The sequence below is a fragment of the Suncus etruscus genome, chromosome 6 (genome assembly GCF_024139225.1).
Source record: "Suncus etruscus isolate mSunEtr1 chromosome 6, mSunEtr1.pri.cur, whole genome shotgun sequence".
Lineage (NCBI taxonomy): Eukaryota > Metazoa > Chordata > Mammalia > Eulipotyphla > Soricidae > Suncus > Suncus etruscus.
This window is the reverse complement of record NC_064853.1, coordinates 53,439,396-53,461,752: the sequence shown is the minus strand read 5'-3', so window position 1 is coordinate 53,461,752 and position 22,357 is coordinate 53,439,396. Positions and strand designations below refer to the sequence as shown.

At 46.7% G+C, this 22,357-nt stretch overlaps 2 protein-coding genes across 2 annotated transcripts; one reads left to right on the top strand and one right to left on the bottom strand.

Moving 5' to 3' along the window:
- Positions 1-1,462: 1,462 nt before the first annotated feature.
- On the bottom strand, positions 1,463-12,438 carry LOC126011756 (nucleolar protein 56-like). The gene is given in 3 exon segments (XM_049775560.1): positions 1,463-2,011; positions 2,014-2,290; positions 12,328-12,438. Coding segments are annotated over 3 exon segments (897 nt in total). The 3' UTR covers positions 1,463-1,502.
- Positions 12,439-12,914: 476 nt separating this feature from the next.
- RPL11 (ribosomal protein L11) lies at positions 12,915-16,375 on the top strand. The gene is made up of 5 exons (XM_049775559.1): positions 12,915-13,161; positions 14,136-14,242; positions 14,759-14,890; positions 15,607-15,717; positions 16,298-16,375. Exons 1-5 carry the CDS (start codon positions 12,915-12,917, stop codon positions 16,325-16,327), a joined length of 627 nt encoding a protein of 208 aa, XP_049631516.1. The 3' UTR covers positions 16,328-16,375.
- The last annotated feature ends 5,982 nt before the right edge of the window (positions 16,376-22,357 follow it).

The following is a 22,357-nucleotide window of genomic DNA, read 5'->3' as shown; positions in this document are numbered from 1 at the left end:
AAGCAAGCCATCACTGTTTCTTATTCTTTCCAAACCAATGCCAGCACCTCATTTATCAGGCACTGACCTGTACTCAGCCAGATGCACTCACCTCACCTTTTTGATGAAGTGGCACCTGTTTAATAATAAAAGCAGTGCGGATAGTAAGAGGTGGAGCTGAGACTTGAATCCAAACATCCTGGTTCCAGAGTGGGTACCGCAGCCTCTCGTCCTATATTTGTAAGTCTTTGTCATTGTGCCATGCATGTCATGGTGACAATCACCTCCACCTCATGTCAGTCGACTCTGCTCTACTTTCTGCCTCACTTTATAGAACAGCTCTTGCACTGGGGCTTTGAAGAGCTTTAAAGCTGCCATCCAGGGGCTGGAGTGATAGCATGGAGGCAGGGAGTTTGCCTTGCATGCACAAGGACAGTGGTTTGAATCCCAGCATCCCATAAGGTCCCCCGAGCCTGCCAGGAGTGATTTTTGAGCATAGTCAGGAGTAACACCTGAGCACTGCCAGGTGTGACCCAAAAACCAAAAAAAAAAAAAAAAAAAAAAAAGCTGCCATCCAGAGAGCTCAGGTGGACCAATGAGATTCTAATTCAGGCAGATGGCATTGGGCAGCAAATCCCATTGTGAGTCATGAAGTCATGTTCCATGCAGTCTTCCATGTAATGCAGAGGGCCAGGAAGAAAGCCCAAAGGGCTAAGCACACAGAAGGCCTGGGTTTGCTCCCTAAAACTGTAAGTCTCTACTAAGCACCACCAGGAATGATCCTGAGCAGAGAGCCAGGAGTAACACCAGAGCATGACAGGTATTGCACACTTCCCACTCAAAAGATACATTAAATTTTTTATCTTATTTATTTATTCTTTTTATTGGGGGGGTCACACCCAACAGCACTCAGGGGTCACTCCTGGCTCCACGCTCAGAAATCGCTCCTGGAAGGCGCGGGGGACCACATGGGATGCCAGGATTCGAACCACCATCCTTCTGCATGAAAGGCAAATGCCTTACCTCTATACTATCGCTCCGGCCCCTTATTCATTTATTTTATGGTTTTGGGGCCATACCAGCAATGCTCAGGGATTACTATCTCCTGGCTTTGCACTCAGGAATCACTTCAGGTAGGCTCTGGGGACCATACGAAGTGTTAGGGATCTAACCTGGGTTGGCCACATGCACAACAAATGCCCTACCTGCTATATTATCGCTCCAGCCCCATATTTATTCTTTAAAAAAAAAAGTCAGAGCAAGAGCAATAGTACATTGGGTAGAGGGCTCTTGCCTTGAACTTGTTCAATTTGGGTTTGATTACAAGCATCCCATATGGTTCCTGAACACCTCGAGGAGTGATTCACTGAGTATATAGCCAGAAGTAACCATAGACAAACAAATAAACCAAAGGTATTGCCATTTTTCACACATAATGGTCCCAGTCCTCTTTTTCTTTTTTTTTTTTTTGGTGGAATTTAAATGTCTTTATTGGGGGTACAGGTTGTCACCCAAGTGTCCTTTTAGTCTTCCTGAGATTGTTTTTGTGACTTTTTCTTTTTCTTGGCACTGCCATTACTCTTAATGCTGCACCCAGTTTCTTCAGGGCTGCTGAGTGGCTCCTCCTTAAGGGAGAATTTCCGCTTCTTTTTCTTGGAAACCTTGTTTTCAGCTTCTTCCTGATCACTAGCTGGTGACCTCTTCCTCTGAGGAAGACTTACAGTGACAGTGGTCTCTTCAAGATCATCACTATTAATTTGCTCCTCCATGGAAAATGCCTTTTTCTTTTTGGGTTTGGAGGCAGAGGGTTCTTCATCCATCCCGTTCTCTTGAGGCACCTCCCGGTTTTTTTTCTTTTTCTTCTTTTTGGGCCTTTCACTTGGCTCCTCACACTCCTCAGGGGTAGTGGTCTCGGGGGTGTTGTTTTCTGAAGAGGCAAGGGCAGCTGCGGCCAAGCGTTTCTTTTCCTTCTTCAAGCGTTTCTTCTCTTCCTTCTGCAGTTTTCTGGCAATCTCAGCAGCCGCTTCCTCTCAACCATTGCCTCCTTCATGACAACCAGATTCTTCCGTGGAGTCACTCCCGTCTCATAGAAGGATAGCCGCTCCTCAACTTGCTCTCGAAGTTTCTCGCCAAACACACTTGTGGGCACCTCAGAGAAGCAATCTATTCGTGAGGCAATACTGCATTTGTTTGCCAGGTATCGGGAGATGCGGCCTTTGTTCATGGCAGCTGCTCGACCAATGAAAGTAGAGTGGAAAATGAGTCCATATTTTGGGGTGTTGCCCCTTGTCTTCAAGGCTCTGAAAATATGCTGGGCCCTGGGAATCACTCAGACACCAGGACTTGCCCATCATCCCCACAGCAGAGAAGCCTCTTTTTCAATATTATCAGTAATATGAATGGTTTGTTTTTTTTTTTGAGGGGGAGGCACACATGACAGTGCTTAGGCCTTGGATAAGGTTCAAGGGTAAGTGCTTAGGGCTTCTGGTTTTATACTCAGAGATCATTCCTGGAGGTGATCAGAGGCCCTTTATATGGTGCTGAAGATTGAAGTGGCATCTGCCACTTGCAAAGCTTACCTGACCCCACTATTCTCTTAATAGCAAAGGGTAGGGCATTTGCTTTGCATGCGGCCAACCTGGGATAGACCTGAGTTTGATTCCTGGCATCCCATATGGTTCCTCAAGCCTGCCAGGGGCAATTTCTGAGTGTGAAGCCAGGAGTAACCCCTGAGTGCCACTGGGTGTGGCCCAAAAGTAAAATTTTTTCTATCAATGCTGAAGGTTATATTTGGGGCTGGGGGAATGACTTAAAGGGTTGGAAAACATGCTTTACATGCAAGACTTCCAGGTTTCATCCCAAGTACCACATGGTCTCCCAAGTACTCCTGGGAGTGATCCCTAAGTACTACAGGTTATGGTCCAAATTATTTCATATTAAATTTCTAACATGGGGCCGGAAAGATAGCATGGAGGTAAGGCGTTTGCCTTTCATGCAGAAGGTCATTGGTTCGAATCCCGGCGTCCCATATGGTCCCCCGTGCCTGCCAGGAGCAATTTCTGAGCGTGGAGCCAGGAGTAACCTCTGAGCACCGCCGGGTGTGGCCCAAAAACCAAAAAAAAAAAAAAAAAAGTACTGGCAGACTAGAATTTCAGCACATTTTTATAGCTTTTTTTTTTTTTTTTTTTTGGTGGGGGGGAACCACACCTGGCGGCACTTAGGGGTTACTCCTGGCTCTGTGCTCAGAAGGCTCAGGAAAGCATATGAAATGCCGGGAATTGAACTCAGGTCAGTCCTAGATTGGTCCCAGATTGACCAAATGCAAAGCAGATGCCCTACCTGCTGTGCTATTGCTCTGGCCCCATTTTCATATCTTTAAAGTAATATAACTCTTGAGATTGATTAGGTAGTGTGGAGGCTTAAAGTATACATAAGATATGGCCATAGTACTCATAGGCTTTATAATATAGCATGGTTAGTGATTTCTAGAGGAGAGCTGGAGAAATAGCTCATAAGATAAGTACCTTTGTGGGAGGCCTGAGTTCTATTCTGGCACAACTTCATTCTCCAAACTCTGCCATGTCTGTGCCAGAGAGATAGTTCAGCAGATAAGGGGCTTGCCTTGCATTTGGTCAACCTGGGTTCAATCCTCAGTATCCCATATAGTCCACCAAACACCACTAGAAATGATTTCTGAGTGCCTCTGCACTCAGGAGTAACCCCTGAGCGTTGCTTGGTAATACTCCAAACCAAAACAAAACTAAAAACACTGCCAGGTCTGACCCTCATATGCCAGAAGTAGCCCTTGAGCACTGGTATATGGCAAAAACACTGGGGGAAATTACTCTCTGAGGTCTGGGAGATAGTGATAAGGGATGAAAAACATGCCACATGTGTGAGGCCCCGGGTTTGACACCTGGCACTATATTGCACTCCAAGCAGATGCTGGCTCCATTGGGCTCTTTGTTTTCATTTTGTTTTGTTTTTAAGTTTTTGGGTCACACCCGGCAGCGCTCAGGGGTTACTCCTGGCTCTCCACTCAGAAATCACTCCTGGCAGGCTCGGGGACATATGGAATACCAGGATTCGAACCAATGACCTTCTTCATGAAAGGCAAACGCCTTACCTCCATGCTATATCTCTGGCCATTGGGCTCTTAATGCTAGGCTGATCATGGCTGGGGAGGCCCTTATTTTTTGGGAGGGTCACACCTGGCAGCACTCAGGGGTTACTCCTGGCTCTATGCTAAGAAGTCACTCCTGGCAGGCTCGGGATCATGTGGAATGCCGGGACTCGAGCTACTGACTTTCTGCATGAAAGGCAAACGCCCTACCTCCATGCTAGCTCTCCGGCCCCGGAGGCCCTTATTTTTACAAAATACCCTAGATGTGGACTGGAACAAGATTACAACAGGTAGAGTTTTTGGAATTCCCCAAAATAGATTTACCTCACAGAGTTACAAGTGTCCTATTCTCTCAAACACTTGCTGAACAAATGTTAATGACTATTGCTTTTACTTTATTGCCTGAAGCATATCTTTTATGTAATTGACTTGGGGTGGTTATTTTTTGGGGGTGATCATAACCCAGAAATATTCAGGAGTTACTACTTGTTCTAACTCAGGAATTACTCCTGATAGGTTTAGGAGATCAAATAAAATGCTGGGGATCAAAACTGAGTTGGCAGCCTGCAGATCAAGGACCCTACCTGCTGTACTATCTCTCTGCCCCCCCTTTGGGTGTTTTATTTTAAAAAATTATTTTTGTTGTCACCATCACTAGGATCATATACTTAGCTAAGGTGTTTGAACACTCTTAGATATGGCATGTCAGGGGACACGTGTTTTGTTGTGGTGTAGGGAATTAAATATGTCAATTCCACTAGGATCATGCCTAGCACATGTGGGGTATTTCCAAGGGTCAAACTCAGGGCATCACAATTTCAAGGTGCTTTGCCACTGCCTTCCCTGGGGTCTTCTCATTTGAGAATTTGTCATTGCCTTTTTGTCTTTTTTGGTTTTGGTTTCTGGGATCTATTCAGTAATGTTCAGAGACTGATGCTGATGTTGGGGTTGATCTAATGGTACTGAGGAACCATGTGGTGCCAGGTATAATATCTGGACCTCCCACATACAAAACATGCACCCTTGTCCTTTGAACTATCTCTCAGGGCCCCTGATCTGAGGATTCTTAACCTTTTCCTCTATCTACATAGAGTTATCCCCACACACACACTATAAAAGTCTTTACAAACAACATTTTTTTTTTTTTTTTTTTGGTTTTTGGTTTACACCCAGCGGCGCTCAGGGGTTACTCTTGGCTCTCTGCTCAGAAATCACTCCTGGCAGGGGATGATATGAGATGCCGGCATTTAAACAATCATTGGTCCTGGGTCGGCACTTGCAAGGCAAACGCCCTACTGCTGTGCTATTTCTCTGGCCCCAACATTTTTTTTGGGGGGTGGCCACACCCGGCGGCGGCGCTCAGGGTTTACTCCTGGCTATCTGCTCAGAAATAGCTCCTGGCAGGCTCGGGGGACCATATGGGACGCTGGGATTCGAACCAACCACCTTAGGTCTTGGATCTTCTGCTTGCAAGGCAAACACTGCTGTGCTATCTCAACATTTCTTTTTTTAAAATACTTTATTTATTGATTGATCAATTGATTGGTTTCTGGCTCACACCTGGCTGCACTCAGTGGTTACTCCTGGCTCTGCCCTCCGAAATTGCCCCTGGCAGGCTGGGGGACCATATGGGATGCTGGGAATCGAACCAGTTCCCTCCCAAGTCGACAGCATGCAAGGCAAACACCCTACCACTGTGCTATCTCTCTGACCCCTACAAACAACATTTCATGAAAATTGGAAATATTAACTACAACCCATGACTTACAGGTCAATTGTTTTTCATGTAGTTCTTAGGTATTCACAGATAAATACCTACTTCTTAGGTATTCATAAACTCAAGCAATAGACGAATGTATAAAACTTCTAATTAAACTTTTCCTTGACACTTAAACATGTTGGGTACTTTAATGGGTACTTTGTATTACTTCTCAGAAAGCTGCAGTCATTTGTTTAGCTAGATCCATTTTGTTTGGAGAACTACACCTGGCAATGCTCAGGACTTAATCCTGATTCTGGACTCAGGAGAATTCCCTGGCAGTGCTCAAGGGACTGTATGAGGTACAAGGGATTCAATCAGGATCATCCATGTGTAAAAATAGTACCTTACTCTCTGTCCTATCTCTCTAGCCCCAAGTTTAGTTATAGCCATGAAATGAAAAGGGTGATTAGTGACTTCAGAAATTACCGTGTCAAAACCAGACTGACACTGCTCATATACACCACCACAGGAAGAGAGAGCTTCATTCCCAGGTAAAACAAGAAAACTAGGACATGAACTACTCCAAAGCCCATTAGTCCCCAGCTTCTAGGAATACTTTTTTTTTGGGGGGGGTTGGGTCACACCCAGCAGTGCTCAGAGGTTATTCCTGGCTTTATGCTCAGAAATTACTCCTGGCAGGGTTGGGGGACCATATGGGATGCTGGGATTCAAACCACCGACCTTCTGCATGCAAGGCAAATGCCTTACCTCCACACTATTTCTCCAGCCCCTAGGAATACTTTCTTTTTTTTTGGGGGGGGGGTCACACCCTGCGATGCTCAGGGGTTACTCCTGGCTGTCTGCTCAGAAATAGCTCCTGGCAGGCACAGGGGACCATATGGGACACCGAGATTCGAACCAACCACCTTTGGTCCTGGATCGGCTGCTTGCAAGGCAAACACCGCTGTGCTATCTCTCAGGGCCCAGGAATACTTTCTAATGTTATTAAAAACTGACAGAGCGGGGGCTGGAGAGATAGCATGGAGGTAAGACGTTTGCCTTGCATACAGAAAGATGGTGGTTCAAATCCCAGCATCCCATATGGTCCTCCAAGCCTGCCAGGAGTGATTTCTGAGTGTAGAGCCAGGAGTAACCCCTGAGCGCTGCTGGGTGTGACCCAAAAACAAACAAACAAACAAAAAAAAAAAAACAAGAAACTGACAGAACATCTTGGTAAATATAGTTTTTTCCTATGTCCTCAGTCATTGAACTAGATTAAGTTTCTAATGAAAAACATAGATAGACATTGACATTATTTTGGGTTCTTCTGAGACAAGCTACCCAATTATCCTTGAAGAACATTTTGCTAGCAGATTCATCTGTGTTTTTTGTTTGTTTGCTTGTTTCTGGTTTTGGAAGCCACACCTGGCTGGCTCAGGGGATCTTATGGGATGCCAAGAATCAAACCCACATGGTCTTGACAGAAAGCAAACACCCTACCTGCTGAACTATTTTTACTTTGGCCTCCTGTAGCAGATATATCTGAACATCGTTTGAGTATTATCTTAGCCTTAGCACTCTGGGTACTGTCCTTGGTGCTGAGGGTCCAGCAAGGAATGTGACTCAGCTGAGCATCTCTGCTCTCTGAAGGAGACTACCTCCTGGCAACTATCAGACTGAGAGAAGGGTCCATCTTCACATGGACAAAGAACATGTCACTCTTGTGCATGGTGGGTTGGTGTGGCTTAATTGCTTTTTTATGTGAGTCTGTAAAGTAGGTGGTAATTTTGCTCTTTTACAAATGAGGAAGTTGAGGCTCAGAATGCATAAATTGTTGGAGGTGAGGGATGTGGCTCAGAGCATTGGTAGAGCATTTGGGAAGGAAAAAAAGGGAAGAATTAAGATGGGGAGGAACAGCTAAAGTAATAGTAAAGTGTCTTGCATGCAGCCAAATCAGATTTGATCCCCTGCACCCCATATGGTACCCCAAGATCCATCAAGAGTGATTCCCTCGCTGGCGAGGTGGCGCTAGAGGTAAGATGTCTGCCTTGCAAGTGCTAGCCAAGGAAAGATCGCGACTGTGGTTCGATCCCCCGGCGTCCCATATGGTCCCCCCAAGTCAGGGGCAATTTCTGAGCGCTTAGCCCGGGTGTGGCCCGAAAAACCAAAAAAAAAAAAAAAAAAGAGTGATCCCTCAGCACAGAACCAGGAATAATTCCTGAACACTACAATTGAGAGAGACAGAGAGAGAGAGAGAAAGAGAGAGAGAGAGACAGAGAGAGAGAGAGACAGAGAGAGACAGAGAGAGAGAGAAATATATTGGAGACAGAGCAATAGCACAGCAAACAGGGCATTTGCCTTGCATGCAACCAACCCAGGTTCAATCTCTGGTATCCAATAGGGTCCCCTAAACCTGTCAGGAGTAATTTCTGAGTGCAGAGACAGGAGTAACCCCAGGAGTGCCAGGAGTGCCACTAGGTGTGTCTGAGAGAGAAAGAGAGAGTGAAAGAGATAAAGAGAGAGAGAATGAAAAGGAATTGTGAGAAAAGGAGAATGTTAATAGAAAGGAAGAGAGAGGAGAAAAATGGTCAGAAGTTCCATATGTAGTACAGGACAGAGCCTGGAGCTCGTCTCTCAGCAAGCACTCTGAGAGGCTGCACATTTTGTTCTTTTTCTTGATGTCCTAGTTTAAATAGAAAGATCACCAGACAGGAAGACTACACCGTATTTGTTGCCACCCTTTGCACAGGGTCCTACAGATGCCTGTGCAGAGAAATCTGCAGATGTGGAGAGGACAGTAAGATGAACTCCACAGGGACCGGGAAGGTGGCGCTACAGGTTAGGTGTCTGCCTTGCAAGCGGATGGACCGCGGTTCGATCCCCCGGTGTCCCATATGGTCCCCCAAGCCAGGGGTGATTTCTGAGTGCGTAGCCAGGAGTAACCCCTGAGCGTCAAATGGGTGTGGCCCAAAAACTAAAAAAAAAAAAAAAAAAAGATGAACTCCACAGAATGGCACATGCCTCATCTGTACAGGTTCTTGGGTTTATGCCCAGCACCACACACATACACACACAGAATAATATATATGCACACACATACATATGACACAAATCTATAGAGATATCGATTTAATTCAAGGGTGCCCATATACCATGTGGGGGTATTTGGGCAGGGTCTCACTGGGATCTGGTGGTATTGACCCTGGTCCCTCTTCCCTTCTAGGCATCAACTGTGGGGTCTGGTGAAAACCAGTTTTCACAAGTGGTCCTGTGTTGCATTAATTATTCATTAATGAGTACTAGTGTGAATGGATGGTGTTGGAGCTGGAAGAAGGCTGCTTAGCTTAGAAGCCACGTGAGATATACACATGGCGATTAGGGCCTTGTAATAAAGCTGGATTTCTCCTGAAACATCATCTGATTACTGTGGATCATTTCCTCACCGTTATCCTGAACCCGCAGATCCGTGGGCCAAAGGGACTGCAAGCACCAGGCTGGACTGAGAAAGGCCTCACCATCCATCCATGCACCACTAGAACTTTATAATTAATAATTAATTCAACAGACCTGGTGATGCCTCTGCCCCTTACAATACCCCACAAAGGTTGGTCTGTGGAGACACTGGCATGGCTCAGCCTGTGCTGCGTGGACTTCAATGTGAAGCATATGTCAAGGAAGGACTTTGGGCAGGGCCACTTGGGGAGGGACAAGAACCTTGTAGCAGGCAGGGTGCTTGCCTTGCATAAAGACAGCCTAGGTTCGATCCCCAATATTCCACATGGTCTCCCCCAAGCCTGCCAGGAGTAATTCTTTTTTTTTCCTTTGGCTTTAGGGCCACACTCGGTGACGCTTAGGGGTTACTCCTGGCTATGTGCTCAGAAATCGCTCCTGGCTTGGGGGATCGTATGGGACACCGGGGGATTGAACGGAGGTCCATCCAAGGTCTGCTGCATGTAAGACAAATGCCCTACCACTACACCACCGCTCCAGCCCCCCAGGAGTAATTTTGGGGGGGGTTGGTTTTTGGTCACACCCAGCAGCACTAGCACTCAGGAGTTACTCCTGGCTCTATGTTCAGAAATCGCCCCTGGCAGGCTTGGGGGACCATGTGGGATGCCGGGATTCGAACCACCATCCTTCTGCGTGCAAGGCAATCGCTATACCTCCCTGCTATCTCTCCAGCCCCAGCTTAGTTGCATTGGCCAGTAATCAGCTATGCTCACCACTATACCACCAACCCCAGGAGTAATTCTTTTTTTTTTTTTTTTTTTTTGGTTTTTGGGCCACACCTGGTGGTGCTCAGGGGTTACTCCTGGCTGTCTGCTCAGAAATAGCTCCTGGCAGGCACGAACCAACCACCTTTGGTCCTGGATCGGCTGTTTGCAAGGCAAACGCCGCTGTGCTATCTCTCCGGGCCCGCCCCCCAGGAGTAATTCTTAAGTGCGAAGCCAGGAGTAAATCTTGAACACCACTGAGTGAGTTAAATAAACAAACAAACAAATAAATGAGAGAACCTCCCCCCTTGGTGGGTGGATGGAGGTCTTCATCTACTCATCAGCTGAGAGAACCCACTGGCAGCTCCTGAGGTGGCTACACTGTTCTGTGAGCAGATTCTGCAGGGTCACTCGGGAAGTGACATTCTCAAGTGTTGTTCTGAGTAGAGCCATTCCCACCCCCTGGAGCCCTACTTACTGCAGAGCAGAGCCTATTCTTAGGCATGAGAAGGCTGTGCTATTTGGCTGTGAACTGGGTTATATTAAAAGAGCTGAGTATCATAATACTGCAGACCCAGGGACATTTAATAAGTTACATTGCCATGTTTTTGGTCATACCCCTTGTGCTCAGGAACCACTTCTGATGGGACTCTGGGAGCAGGAGTGGGGAAACCATAAGTGGTGCCAAAGATTGAACCTGGGACTCAAACCAAGGCAAGTGTCTACTCATTGTATCATCATTTCAGTCCCAATAGGAACACTTTAAAGATGAAGATAAGAAACTTAAAAGAGGCGCATGAGGGGCCAGAGAGACAGCACAGTGAAAGGCCATTTGCCTTGCATGGAGCCGTTCCAGGATGGTCATGGTTCGAATCCTGACATCCCATATGGTCTTCCGTGCCTGCCAGAGCGATTTCTGAGCACAGAGCCAGGAGAAACCGGGTGTGGCCTAACCCTCCTCCAAAAAAAAAAAAGCACATGTGCTGCTTGGGTACATGGTACCTGAGCACATTACCCTCATCTCTCCTTTTGAGATGTGGATTTCCCTGCTTTAACTGAGTGTACAGGGCTGTCTGCTTTTGAAGAAGCCTGCACTCTCCTTTGAGCTTGGAATTCTTTATTTTTCTCTTTCTTTTTTTCTTTTTTTCTTTTCTTTCTTCTTCTTTTTTTTGGTTTTTGGTTTTTGGGTCACACCCGGCAGCGCTCAGGGGTTACTCCTGGTTCTATGCTCAGAAATCGCTCCTGGCAGGCTCGGGGGGACTATGTGGGATGCCGGGATTCAAACCACCGTCCTTCTGCGTCTAAGGCAAACGCCTTACTGCTGTGCTATCTCTCCGGCCCCGGAACTCTTTCTTATCCTCTCCTTCCCCTTCCCCCCTTCCTCAATACCTCTGAATAAAGTCTGTTTGTACTTAAATAAATAAATAAATAAATAAATAAATAAATAAATAAAATAGGGCCGGAGAGATAGCATTTAGGTAAGACGTTTGCCTTTCATGCAGAAGGTCGGTGGTTTGAATCCCGGCATCCCATATGATCCCCAGAGCCTGCCAGGAGCGACTTCTGAGTGTAGAGCCAGATGTAACCCCTGAGCGCTGCCGGGTGTGACCCAAAAACCAAAAGAAAAGAAAAGAAAGTTAAAAGAGTCTAATTAGGGGCCGGAGAGATAGCATGAAGATAGGGCATTTGCTTTGCATGCAGAAAGTAGGTGGTTCGAATCCCAACATTCCTTATGGTCTCCAGAGCTTGCCAGGAGCGATTTCTGAGTGATGCCAGGTGTGACCCAAAACAAACAAACAAACAAAACGAAACAAAAAGAATCTACTCAAGGTCACAGAGTAAACAGTGAGAGCTGGCCAGAAGCCTGTCTTCATTGTTTAGGATTCTTTTGTTTGTTTGCTTTGTTTTTGGGTCACTCACAGAGGCACTCAGGCAGGCTCACCAAATGAAATGCTGGAGATCGAAACCTGGTCTGCCGCTTCCGAGACAAAAGCCCTACCAGCTGTGCTATATAGCTCTAGGCCCCTGTTCAGAATTCTGTTTACATTGTTATGGAGAATTCCATTTAAAAATTCTTTTCTTTACAATTTGCATAGTAGGTTTTATGCAGCTGTGGGAATTTAATCACTTATGAACCTGCAAGTCCTAAAACTATATGGGAGGTGGGGAGAGGTGGGTGTCAAGGATAACAGAAGACCAAAAGTTAGGTCTGAGAATTTAGAAATCTGGGTCACCGTGTGTCAAACCATGAACTGTAGTGGCGATCAGTAACCACGAGGGGGCAGCAGACGCTGCTTTGAGCCGCGCACCCGCTTCCTCTTGGTCGCTGCGTTTCTTTGGTTAGCTCGGGAGAAGACCCGCCTCCTGACCCATAAGGCCTTGGACCGGAAGTTCCGTTCTCTCTTCCTGTTCTCCATCATGGCGGTGAGTAGTCAGAGCTCGGGTTTGCTTCCTTTCATCCGCTGCCATCCGCTGCCGGCCGAGCTCGCCGGGCTGTTGGGCTTTGCGGTTCCGGGTAAACAGAACCCGCATTATCGGCCGGAGTGGGACTGGCGCGGCCAGCGTAGGGCGTAGGGCTCGGGACTGGACCTTGGCCCCCCCCCCGTTTATTAGGAGTGGACTCGGGCCGCCCTTAGGGCACATTGGGGGTGAATCAGGGGTCTCTGCGACCTGAGACTGGCCAGCTGCGGCTCTCTTGGATCTGCTGGTCCTAGTTGAGCTTCAGCCCGTGTCTGTGTCGGGAAGCAGCAGCCAGACGTAGCACAGCCACGTGTTTCTAAAGCAACTCGATTCCATTCGAATCCCATGAAACGTCAGTCTGCAAAGCACGCTTCGTCGCCCCAACTGTGTTGCTTTGGCACTGCTGGGCCATTGGCAGCTCCAGAGGGAGGGGAAAATGCAGCCCCGAGCCGCCTCCCCAGGGCCGAACCCCGGGGGTGGGATTCAGGCGCCAGAGAGCAGCGGGTTGACAGGCCTCGCTTGCCCCTTGCAGCAGGACCAGGGTGAAAAGGAGAATCCCATGCGGGAACTTCGCATCCGCAAGCTCTGCCTCAACATCTGCGTGGGCGAGAGCGGAGACAGACTGACCCGCGCGGCCAAGGTGCTGGAGCAGCTCACCGGACAGACCCCCGTCTTCTCCAAAGGTGAGGGGGGGGGGGCCCAAGTTACCCGAGCCTGCCCGCCCCATCTTCCTTTGAAGATTGATTGATTGGTCTTGGCATTAGAGTACCGGGGGCCTTTGGTTTCATTGAGTAGATCTTAGGACTAAAGAAATGGAGGGTCTTCCAGGGGGCCGAGGTGGAGCGGGAATGTTGGGTGCTCTCGGACCCAACATCAATCCAAAGCTGGGTTTGGGTATCTGACATGTCTGCTGTCTACCCGGAATACAGTAGGCAGTATTGTTGTTTCGTTTTAAACACTTTAGTTGAGCTGGAAAGGAAGTACAATAGGTAAAGTGCTTAGGCTCGCATGCATTGACCCCGATTCGAAAGTATATTCCGTATGATCCATTGAACACCAGGTGTGGCCCCCATATCCAAATAAAGTACTTCATTATTTTAAGGATAGTGGAGTTCTGGCCTGAATCAGTTTCCGGGCCAAGGGAGCAGGTCTGCTCTGGAAATCGAATTTGAGGACTGCTGGGAAATTTTTTTTTTATTTTTTTTAAGTGGAAGGAAGTCCCAAGTTTTGGAGTTTATGCTTAACTGCTTGCCTCTTGGTTATCAATGTGATTCTAAGGAATTGAACCTCTGAAAACCTCCATCTGTAAAGAAAGATTAACAGTAGGATCAGGTTATGCTTAACAGATCATCTGTTTACTGTCATTTAGTTATTTATATTCTTAGGTGTTTGCACTTTATGGGACTAACAAGATGTAAGACTTCTTAATGATGTGCATGCGGTGAGTGGCTTGGAAGTTAGTTTATTTTCTGTATCCCGTGGAGCCAATTAAAATGTAGGTGACAGTGGTGAGACTTGCACTGAGTGTGGATGACTAGTGTTTGGAGAGGAGGTTGAGGCCTGGGGTAAGGACAAGTCTTCTAGTGTATGAAACTTTGGATTTAATCCCTGTTACTGCAAAACAAAGCCTGTTGCCTTCTTTTCCACTTCCCTGCAGCTAGATACACTGTCAGATCTTTTGGGATCCGAAGAAATGAGAAGATTGCTGTCCACTGCACTGTCCGTGGAGCCAAGGCAGAAGAAATCCTGGAGAAAGGGCTGAAGGTGAGGCTGGTTCATTTCTCATTGGTGATGCTGCAGACCATTGATGTAGTACATGCACTTAACTATAGGGATAGGAATCTGATTGGACATACTGTGTTTGGTTCCTTGGTTTTGCCGGTTTTCCTTGTAACTTTTTTTTGCGGGGGAGTTATGGCCACATCTAGCATCGTTCAGTGGGTTACTCCTGGCTTCGTATTCAGCAATCACTCCTGGCAGCCTAGGGAGACAATATGGAATGCTGGGGATGGAACCTGGGCCCATCCAAGGTTGGCAGCATGCAAAGCAAATGCCCTACTGCTGTGCTATCTCTCTGTGCCCCCCCCCCCCCATTTCTTGTGACTTCTAACAGATTAAAGAGTTGGGTAAGTTCTGTGATAGGGGATATGATTAGTGTCCTAGGGAAATCAGATTTTTGTTCCTGATAAATTACTTTGAATTGTATTTCTGAGGTGGTGGGTATTCCATATCACACAGTTAACAAGGAATATAATAACTGGGTTTTTTTTTTCCCCTCAGGTGCGAGAGTACGAGTTACGAAAAAACAACTTTTCTGATACTGGAAACTTTGGTTTTGGGATCCAGGAACACATTGATCTGGGAATCAAATATGACCCAAGCATTGGTATCTATGGCCTGGACTTCTACGTGGTATGAATATTTTCTCTTTTCCACTCCTGTGAGAATAGTGGAATCTGCTCATTCTTTGACTTGTGCTGTTTTGCTGTTCAGATTCTGGAGCTTGAGTGTTATCTGCCTTTCGTTATCTCCTGGGGGGGGGGAGATATGCAACATTTGTGGCATCTAAAAAAAAAAAAACCCACTAGGTCCCTGATACTGTGCATTTACAATCTTGGATCTATCAGGCACCAACATGACATAAGGTGGATGAAGGAAACTTCCATCCACCATAGAATTGAAAACTTAAGTGTCTTGGTGCTGTGTTGTGCTGGTTTGACTTCTGGGTTGCTCTCCCGAGACTCCCTTCCTTAGATCCTGGGGGGTGAAGTGGCTTCTATCCAGAGAATGTCGAAGTGAATGGTGTGGCTTTTTGGTTGGGGTGGGGGTTGATAGCACCAATGTTTCGGTGAGGCAAAATCCTCGGAGCCTTGTTTAGTATAGGGTACCATTGTTGCATTTGAATATTTTTACTGTAGTGAGATGGAGATAGTTAGGCAATGTGGGGTCAGCAAACCTTTAAGTGTGTTGTCTGGGATGCTGGTAGTGACCTGGGAATCACAGGTCTTGTCTCCTGCTCTGTATGGGCCATCAGTTGACTCTGGAGGCTTAGTCTTCGCAATGTGTGAGTCTTGTCTTTGTGCTCTTTACTGAGCTGGCTAGGTGACTGTTGGTTATTCCTGGGACAGGTGCTGGGTAGGCCAGGTTTCAGCATCGCAGACAAGAAGCGCAGGACAGGCTGCATTGGGGCCAAGCACAGAATCAGCAAAGAGGAGGCCATGCGCTGGTTCCAGCAGAAGGTAAAACTGATTTATTTCAGGTGAAATGTGGTGTTGGGATTGGGGGTGCAAGATTTTTTTTTTTTTTTTTGGTTTTTGGGCCACACCCGTTTGACGCTCAGGGGTTACTCCTGGCTATGTGCTCAGAAATCGCCCCTGGCTTGGGGGGACCATATGGGACGCCGGGGATTGAACCGCGGTCCTTCCTTGGCTAGCGCTTGCAAGGCAGACACCTTACCTCCAGCGCCACCTACCCGGCCCCGGGGGTGCAAGATTTTGCATCTGTGAATGTATTGGGGCAGCTTGGTACCTGGGAGGCTTACAGGGTTGGTGGTTAAAAAAGAGCACCTGGATCCAGACCTCCCCACCCTGATGAGTGCAAGTAGCTAGAAGGGGAGGATAGTGGCTTTACTGTGAGCCTGTTTAATCCTTGGGGTGCAGCAGAGCCATGTGGCAGTTAAAATTGGCTAAGCTACCATGCAGATCAGAGGGATAAGGGATTCAGAGTTTGTATCAAATATAAAATCTGAAATATTAGCTTATACTGTAGTCTTTGCTGTTACCTCCTGTTCTGAAAAAAATAAAATCTCTTCTCTTTCAGTATGATGGGATCATCCTTCCTGGCAAATAATTTCCTGTTTTTATCCAAAAGGCCAATAAAAATATTGCGTGAAATGTACATTACTGTTGTGTTTTCTGTGAAAGGAGCCTGACGTTGTTCAAGTCCTTGGACCTCGAGCCACTTAAATCATCGATGGGAATGGCTGGTAACCGCCCATCATCCTCTGAATGCCAGTATGTCTTGGTCCATTCAGTTCTAGATTGGCAGCATTGGCAGTGATCCTGTGGAAACATTTTAGAGGGATGGGTTCGAATTTAGATTTTTGGATAAAGGTGGGATGCAGTGGTTACATATTCTAGGATGTTACTTGCCACTTCTAATGTCTAGTGAATTGCTAGCTTTTGGTGTGGTGTTTGGGATTAAATGTTGGTTTAACTGGTTAAATTTTTCCTTAATTTATAGGGTTGTTGAAAAGCTGTTTTTTATATAGTGAAGGGGGTCTTTGAAGCAAAATCTGTGCATTTGATTCCTTTCCTGCTTTCTGTAGGCTGAAATTCCTTAAGCAAGTTAATTTCAGTCTCAGCTTCATAGAGGCAGTAATTATATTTTAAGAGTTGAGTGGTTTAATCCCTGTGCTTTTTTGGGTGGTGGGGGAGCATAAAGAAGTGCAGTTTGGGAAAAACTAGGTTCCTCCCCTGATTTCCTTGTCACCCCTGATTAGTGACTGGGGTGGGGGGGACCATGGTTTACTATATCTCCAGCCCATTCAATGGTTTGATTTTACAGAAACTTGTACCAAGGACATAGTACTTAAAAGGAGTCAATTTTGTATCTTGGCATCTGAAAAGTGTTGCTTTTTGACGTTTTAAGACTCCATGGTGTGAAAGAACTTGTTTACTTGTAGTTATCCAGGTTACACAAGGGTTTAAATCTTGCACCAGGGGCTGGAGCAATAGCACAGTGGTAGGGTGTTTGCCTAGCCAGCAGCTAACCTGGGATGGACCTGAGAGCAACCCCTGAGCATCACTCCAGGTATGGCCCCAAAAATTAAAAATCATGAACCAATGTTTAGTTCAGTTTGGTGATTTTACACACTTGTGAAGAGTAGGTTTTCCATCGGCCATGTTTTGTGACCTCTAAATGGTTGTTTTAAACCATATGATTAATTTGTGTACATAATTTTCTATGAAAATAAGGCGTCTGGGGCCGGGCGGTGGCGCAAGAGATAAGGTGCCTGCCTTGCCTGCGCTGGCCTTGGACGGACCATGGTTCGATCCCCCGGCGTCCCATATGGTCCCCCAAGCCAGGAGCAACTTCTGAGCGCATAGCCAGGAGTAACCCCTGAGCGTTACCGGGTGTGGCCCAAAAACCAAAAAAAAGAAAAAAGAAAATAAGGCGTCTGGGCCTGGAGAGATAGCACAGTGGTGTTTGCCTTGCAAGCAGCCGATCCAGGACCTAAGGTGGTTGGTTCGAATCCCAGTGTCCCATGTGGTTCCCCGTGCCTGCCAGGAGTAACCCCTGAGCACCACCAGGTCTGGCCCAAAAACCAAAAAGAAAAAAAATAAGACGTCTTCCTGATAATCTTTGCCTGACAGGAGAGTGTCACTTAAAGGGGATCATCAAGGAATGTTTCTTGTTTTTCCATTTTTTTTGTTTCCTTCCTTGGAGTTTTGGGCTACAATTGCTCAGGGGATGTTCCTATCTCTGCACAAGGGTGACCCCTGGTAGTGTAGTGTCTGACATGAACCAGAACCAGGTCAGCCACATGCCAAACAGTGCCTTTCAGTACTAGCTCTCCAACCTCGATGACCTACTTGGGGTTAGGGGCTCCCCAGGTGCACAGACCTGGTTTATGTTCGTTGTACATACACTCAAATTATTGGAGCTCTATTCCTGACCCCAACCATTTACTTGATGTTTTCAGCTAATAAGCATTTACTTCACAGTAGGATTGGGGCCACTATCATAGTGAGTAAAGCTGGTGAGGTTTGAGTTTGATTCTTGTGATTTATCTTCATTTAAGAAGGTATAAGGGCCCGGAGAGATAGCACAGCGGTGTTTGCCTTGCAAGCAGCCGATCCATGACCAAAGGTGGTTGGTTCGAATCCTGGTGTCCCATATGGTCCCCTGTGCCTGCCAGGAGCTATTTCTGAGCAGACAGCCAGGAGTCACCCCTGAGTACCGCCGGGTGTGGCCCAAAAACCAAAAAAAAAAAATTTTTTTTCACAATGTTTAAAAATAACCACAGCTGATGGGGCCAGAGAGATAGCACAGTGGTAGGGCGTTTGCCTTGCACACAGCCGATCCAGGACAGGCAGTGGTTCAAATCCCAGCATCTCATGGTTCCCCAGGCCTGCCAGGAGTAACCCCTGAGCGATGCCAAGTGTGACCCCCAAACCAAATATATAACACCACAAGTGGGGCCAGAGCAATAGCACAGCGGGTAGGATGTTTGCCTTGTATACCTCTGACCTGGGTTATATCCCTGGCATTCCATAAGGTCCCCTGAGCCTCCCAGGAGCTACTCTTTTTCTTTTCCAGGAGTTATTCTTGAATGCAGAGCCAGTAGTACTCGCTGTTGAGAATAAATAGACTTTGTTAACTTAATTCTGTTGCTAAGTGCTACTGCTGTGTGGGTCTTTAGAGAGGAAATGGGTGAGGAAAGTGTATGTTTTATTTTAACAGAGGCCAGAGGGTGTTTGTCTTGCACATGGCAGGGGTTCGGTCTCGGCATCCCATATGGTTCCCCGAGCCTTCGAGGAGTGATTCCTAAATACAGTGCCAGGAATAACTCGTGAGTGCCGAGTGTGGCCCACAAACCAAAAAATAAATAGGGTAGTACATGAGGAATGGAGTCCCTCTTGCATTTTTTTGCTTTTTGCAGTAGGTCATTATGTATAAGGTTGTGATACTATTTAACTTTAACAAAGTAAACCTGCCTGAGTTCTTGTTGGTTCTGCTTTATTAGATACTACATCAATTTCCCATTAAAAGGGAAATTGCTATGTTCTCCAGTTGGAAACAACTCTTGGGAGTTCAGAAATCTAATTCTAGTGCTAATGGAATATAAGTGAAATCTATTCAATAGAACTAACTAATACAGATACTTTCCTAACTAGCTTAGAGCAGTCAGTGGCAGGAAAGCTTGCCTTGTGGTGAGGAACTTAAGTTCTAATCTGGTCACCCTGTGATAAAGCATTGCTGCTTTGGGTTGAATCTGCTGTAGTAGTAAGTGGGTAAAATCTGGGGTGGTATAGGGCTCCATCGCAGCTAGATTAGAATGTGGCCTAGAGTTAACCCCACAGATGATAAACACACAAAAATTGTAGAAAGTGTCCATACTCATGCCAAAACCTGGGTGGAGAATATCATAATTTCTTTTCTTTAATAAATTCAATTTTGTAAACTCACTGTGGTTGTTTTTCTCATTTCTTCCATTGCTGCCATATACTGAGTTAGTGAGCTAGCATTTCACATTGTGGTTGCAGTAAAGTACATGCCTTGCATAATCAAGAATGTTCGTGTGTGGGGCCGGAGAGAGCATGGATGTAAGGCGTTCGCCTTGCCTACAGAAGGATGGTGGTTTGAGTCCCAGCATCCCATCTGGTCCCCTGAGCCTGCCAGGAGCGACTTCTGAGCATAGAGAGCCAGGTGTGGCCCAAAAAAACAAAAAAGAATGTTCTTGTGGGGCTGGAGAGCTAGCATAGAGTTAGGTAAGGCGTTTGCCTTGCATGCAGGACAGTGGTTCGAATCCTGGCATCCCAGATGGTCCCCCGAGCCTACCAGGAGCAATTTCTGAGTGTAGAGCCAGGAGTAACCCCTGAGCGCTGCCGGGTGTGACCCCCCCCCCCCCCAAAGAAAAAATGTTCTTGTTACTGTAGCACATCCCTTAAGTGCTCAGGTTTTATGTCAACATCCATGCTATCCCAAGCACCACTGGGAAACCCATGGAACTGGGAGTAGCCCCAGCACTGCTGTATGTGCTGACAACACACACAACTTAAGTTTGGATACAGTATGTGGTTGACATCTATTTCATGGTGGCAGGCACAAGGATAATTGAGTGCTCCCTCTTAGGCAGACAGTGCCCAGAACTGAGTTTGGGGTTTCAATGCAAGGCAGGGACTCTGCTGCTCTGCCATTCCACTACTTGAATGCTACTTTGTAGCTACCCTGACTTGAGTGTTGGACCATTTGGTACCAGGGATGGAACCTTAAGCACCATCCTCCTGAGCTGTCTCCCAGTCCTGCATGCTCCTGTGTGTGATAAACTAGTGCTCCAGTCACCCTATAGGGCAGAGATAACAAGTGAAGCAGTACTTGCCAATCACCACCCGGGGTATTTGAAAGTTGATGTGTGAGGTGACTGGAGGTCATTATTTCCAAACATTGCCATTCAGGAATCTAAAGTGTTCATGGAGCTGGATTCAGCTAGTCACTGATTTTTAAGCAGATCTCTGCTGTATCCAGCAAACTGCAAGTGTTAGTCCTTATTTTGGTTGAGAGAGAACAATGAAGCCACTAGAGAACAAGGGTGAAGGGCATAAGACTATGCTACACTATTGGAGGGACCAGTAAGAAACTAGACAGAAATAAAGACAGAAACAGGAATATAATAGTTACTTTTGTTTTTATTTTTTGGTTCATATCCAACTGTGATGGATAAGAACCTAATTCAGTGGTACTTGGGGGACTATAAGGGGTGCCGGGGATGAGGCCAGGTCAGCTAAGTGCAAAGTAAACACTACCCACTACTGTTGCTCTGGCCCCAGTACTGACCAGAAGGAAAAGATGGAAGTCCATATAGTTTGGTGGATTTGGGAGCCACTCCTGAAGATTGGGAAACGTATCAGATGGTTGAACTACGATTGCCTCAAGGCTAGTGTTTTCGTGTTTGGGCCATACCTGGCAATGCTCAGGGGTTACTCCTAGATCTGCATTCAGAAATCGTTCCTGGCAAGTGGGGGACCATGTAGGATACTGGAGATTGAACCCAAGTTCATCCCAGGTCGGTCACGTGCAAGGCAAACACTACTGCTGTGCTGTCACTATGGTTCCTAAGGCTAGTATCTTAACCTCTATTTTATCTCTTTTTTTTTTTTTTTTGGTTGTTTTTGGGTCACACTCGGCAGCACTCGGGTTACTCCTGGCTCTACATTCAGAAGTTGCTCCTGGCAGACTTGGGGGACTGAATGGGATGCCTTTGAACCACTGTCTTTCTGCATGCAAGGCAAATGCCCTACCTCCATGCTATCTCTCTGGCCCTTCTACCTCTATGTGTTGGTTTTTTGGTTTTTTTTTTTTTTTTTTTTTTTTTGGTTTTTGGGCCACACCCGGCGGTGGCTCAGGGGTTACTCCTGGCTGGCTGCTCAGAAATAGCTTCTGGCAGGCACGGGGGACCATATGGGACACCGGGATTCCAACCAACCACCTTAGGTCCTGGATCGGCTGCTTGCAAAGCAAACGCTGCTGTGCTATCTCTCCAGGCCCATGTGTTGGTTTTTGAGCCATACCCAGTAGTGGTCAGAATTTACTCCCAGTAAACCATATGCAATGCCAAGGATAATGGGGGTCCACTGTATGCAAAGCAAGGTGCTCTTCCTGCTATACTACATGTATTAGGTCTGTCTTTGAGCCACATACCCAGCCTGACAATAGGTTCTTTATCCTATTAGAACCTGATTATAGGGGGCCAGAGGAATAGCTTAGCGGTAAGGCGTTTGCCTTGCATGCAGCTGACCTGGAATGGATCAGGGTTTGATCCCTGGCATCATATAGTCCCCGAGCCTGCCTGCAGCTATTTCTGAGTGAAGAGCCAGGAGTAATGCCTGAGTGCCGCAGGATGTGGCCCAAAAACCAAAATAAATGTAAAAACAGAAAAAGAAGGGCCCGGAGAGATAGCACAGTGGCATTTGCCTTGCAAGCAGCCGATCCAGGACCAAAGGTGGTTGGTTCAAATCCTGGTGTCCCATATGGTCCCCCGTGCCTGCCAGGAGCTATTTCTGAGCAGACAGCCAGGAGTAACCCCTGAGCAACGCCGGGTGTGACCCAAAAACCAAAAAAAAAAAAAAAAAAAGAAATAGGGGCTGGAGAAATAGC

Coding starts and splice junctions, on each gene's coding strand:
- RPL11 (XM_049775559.1), top strand. CDS start 12,915: ATGCAGCCCCGAGCCGCCTCCCCAGGGCCGAACCCCGGGGGTGGGATT. Junction 13,162..14,135: donor GACCCCCGTCTTCTCCAAAG/GTGAGGGGGGGG, acceptor ACTTCCCTGCAG/CTAGATACACTGTCAGATCT. Junction 14,243..14,758: donor TCCTGGAGAAAGGGCTGAAG/GTGAGGCTGGTT, acceptor TTTTCCCCTCAG/GTGCGAGAGTACGAGTTACG.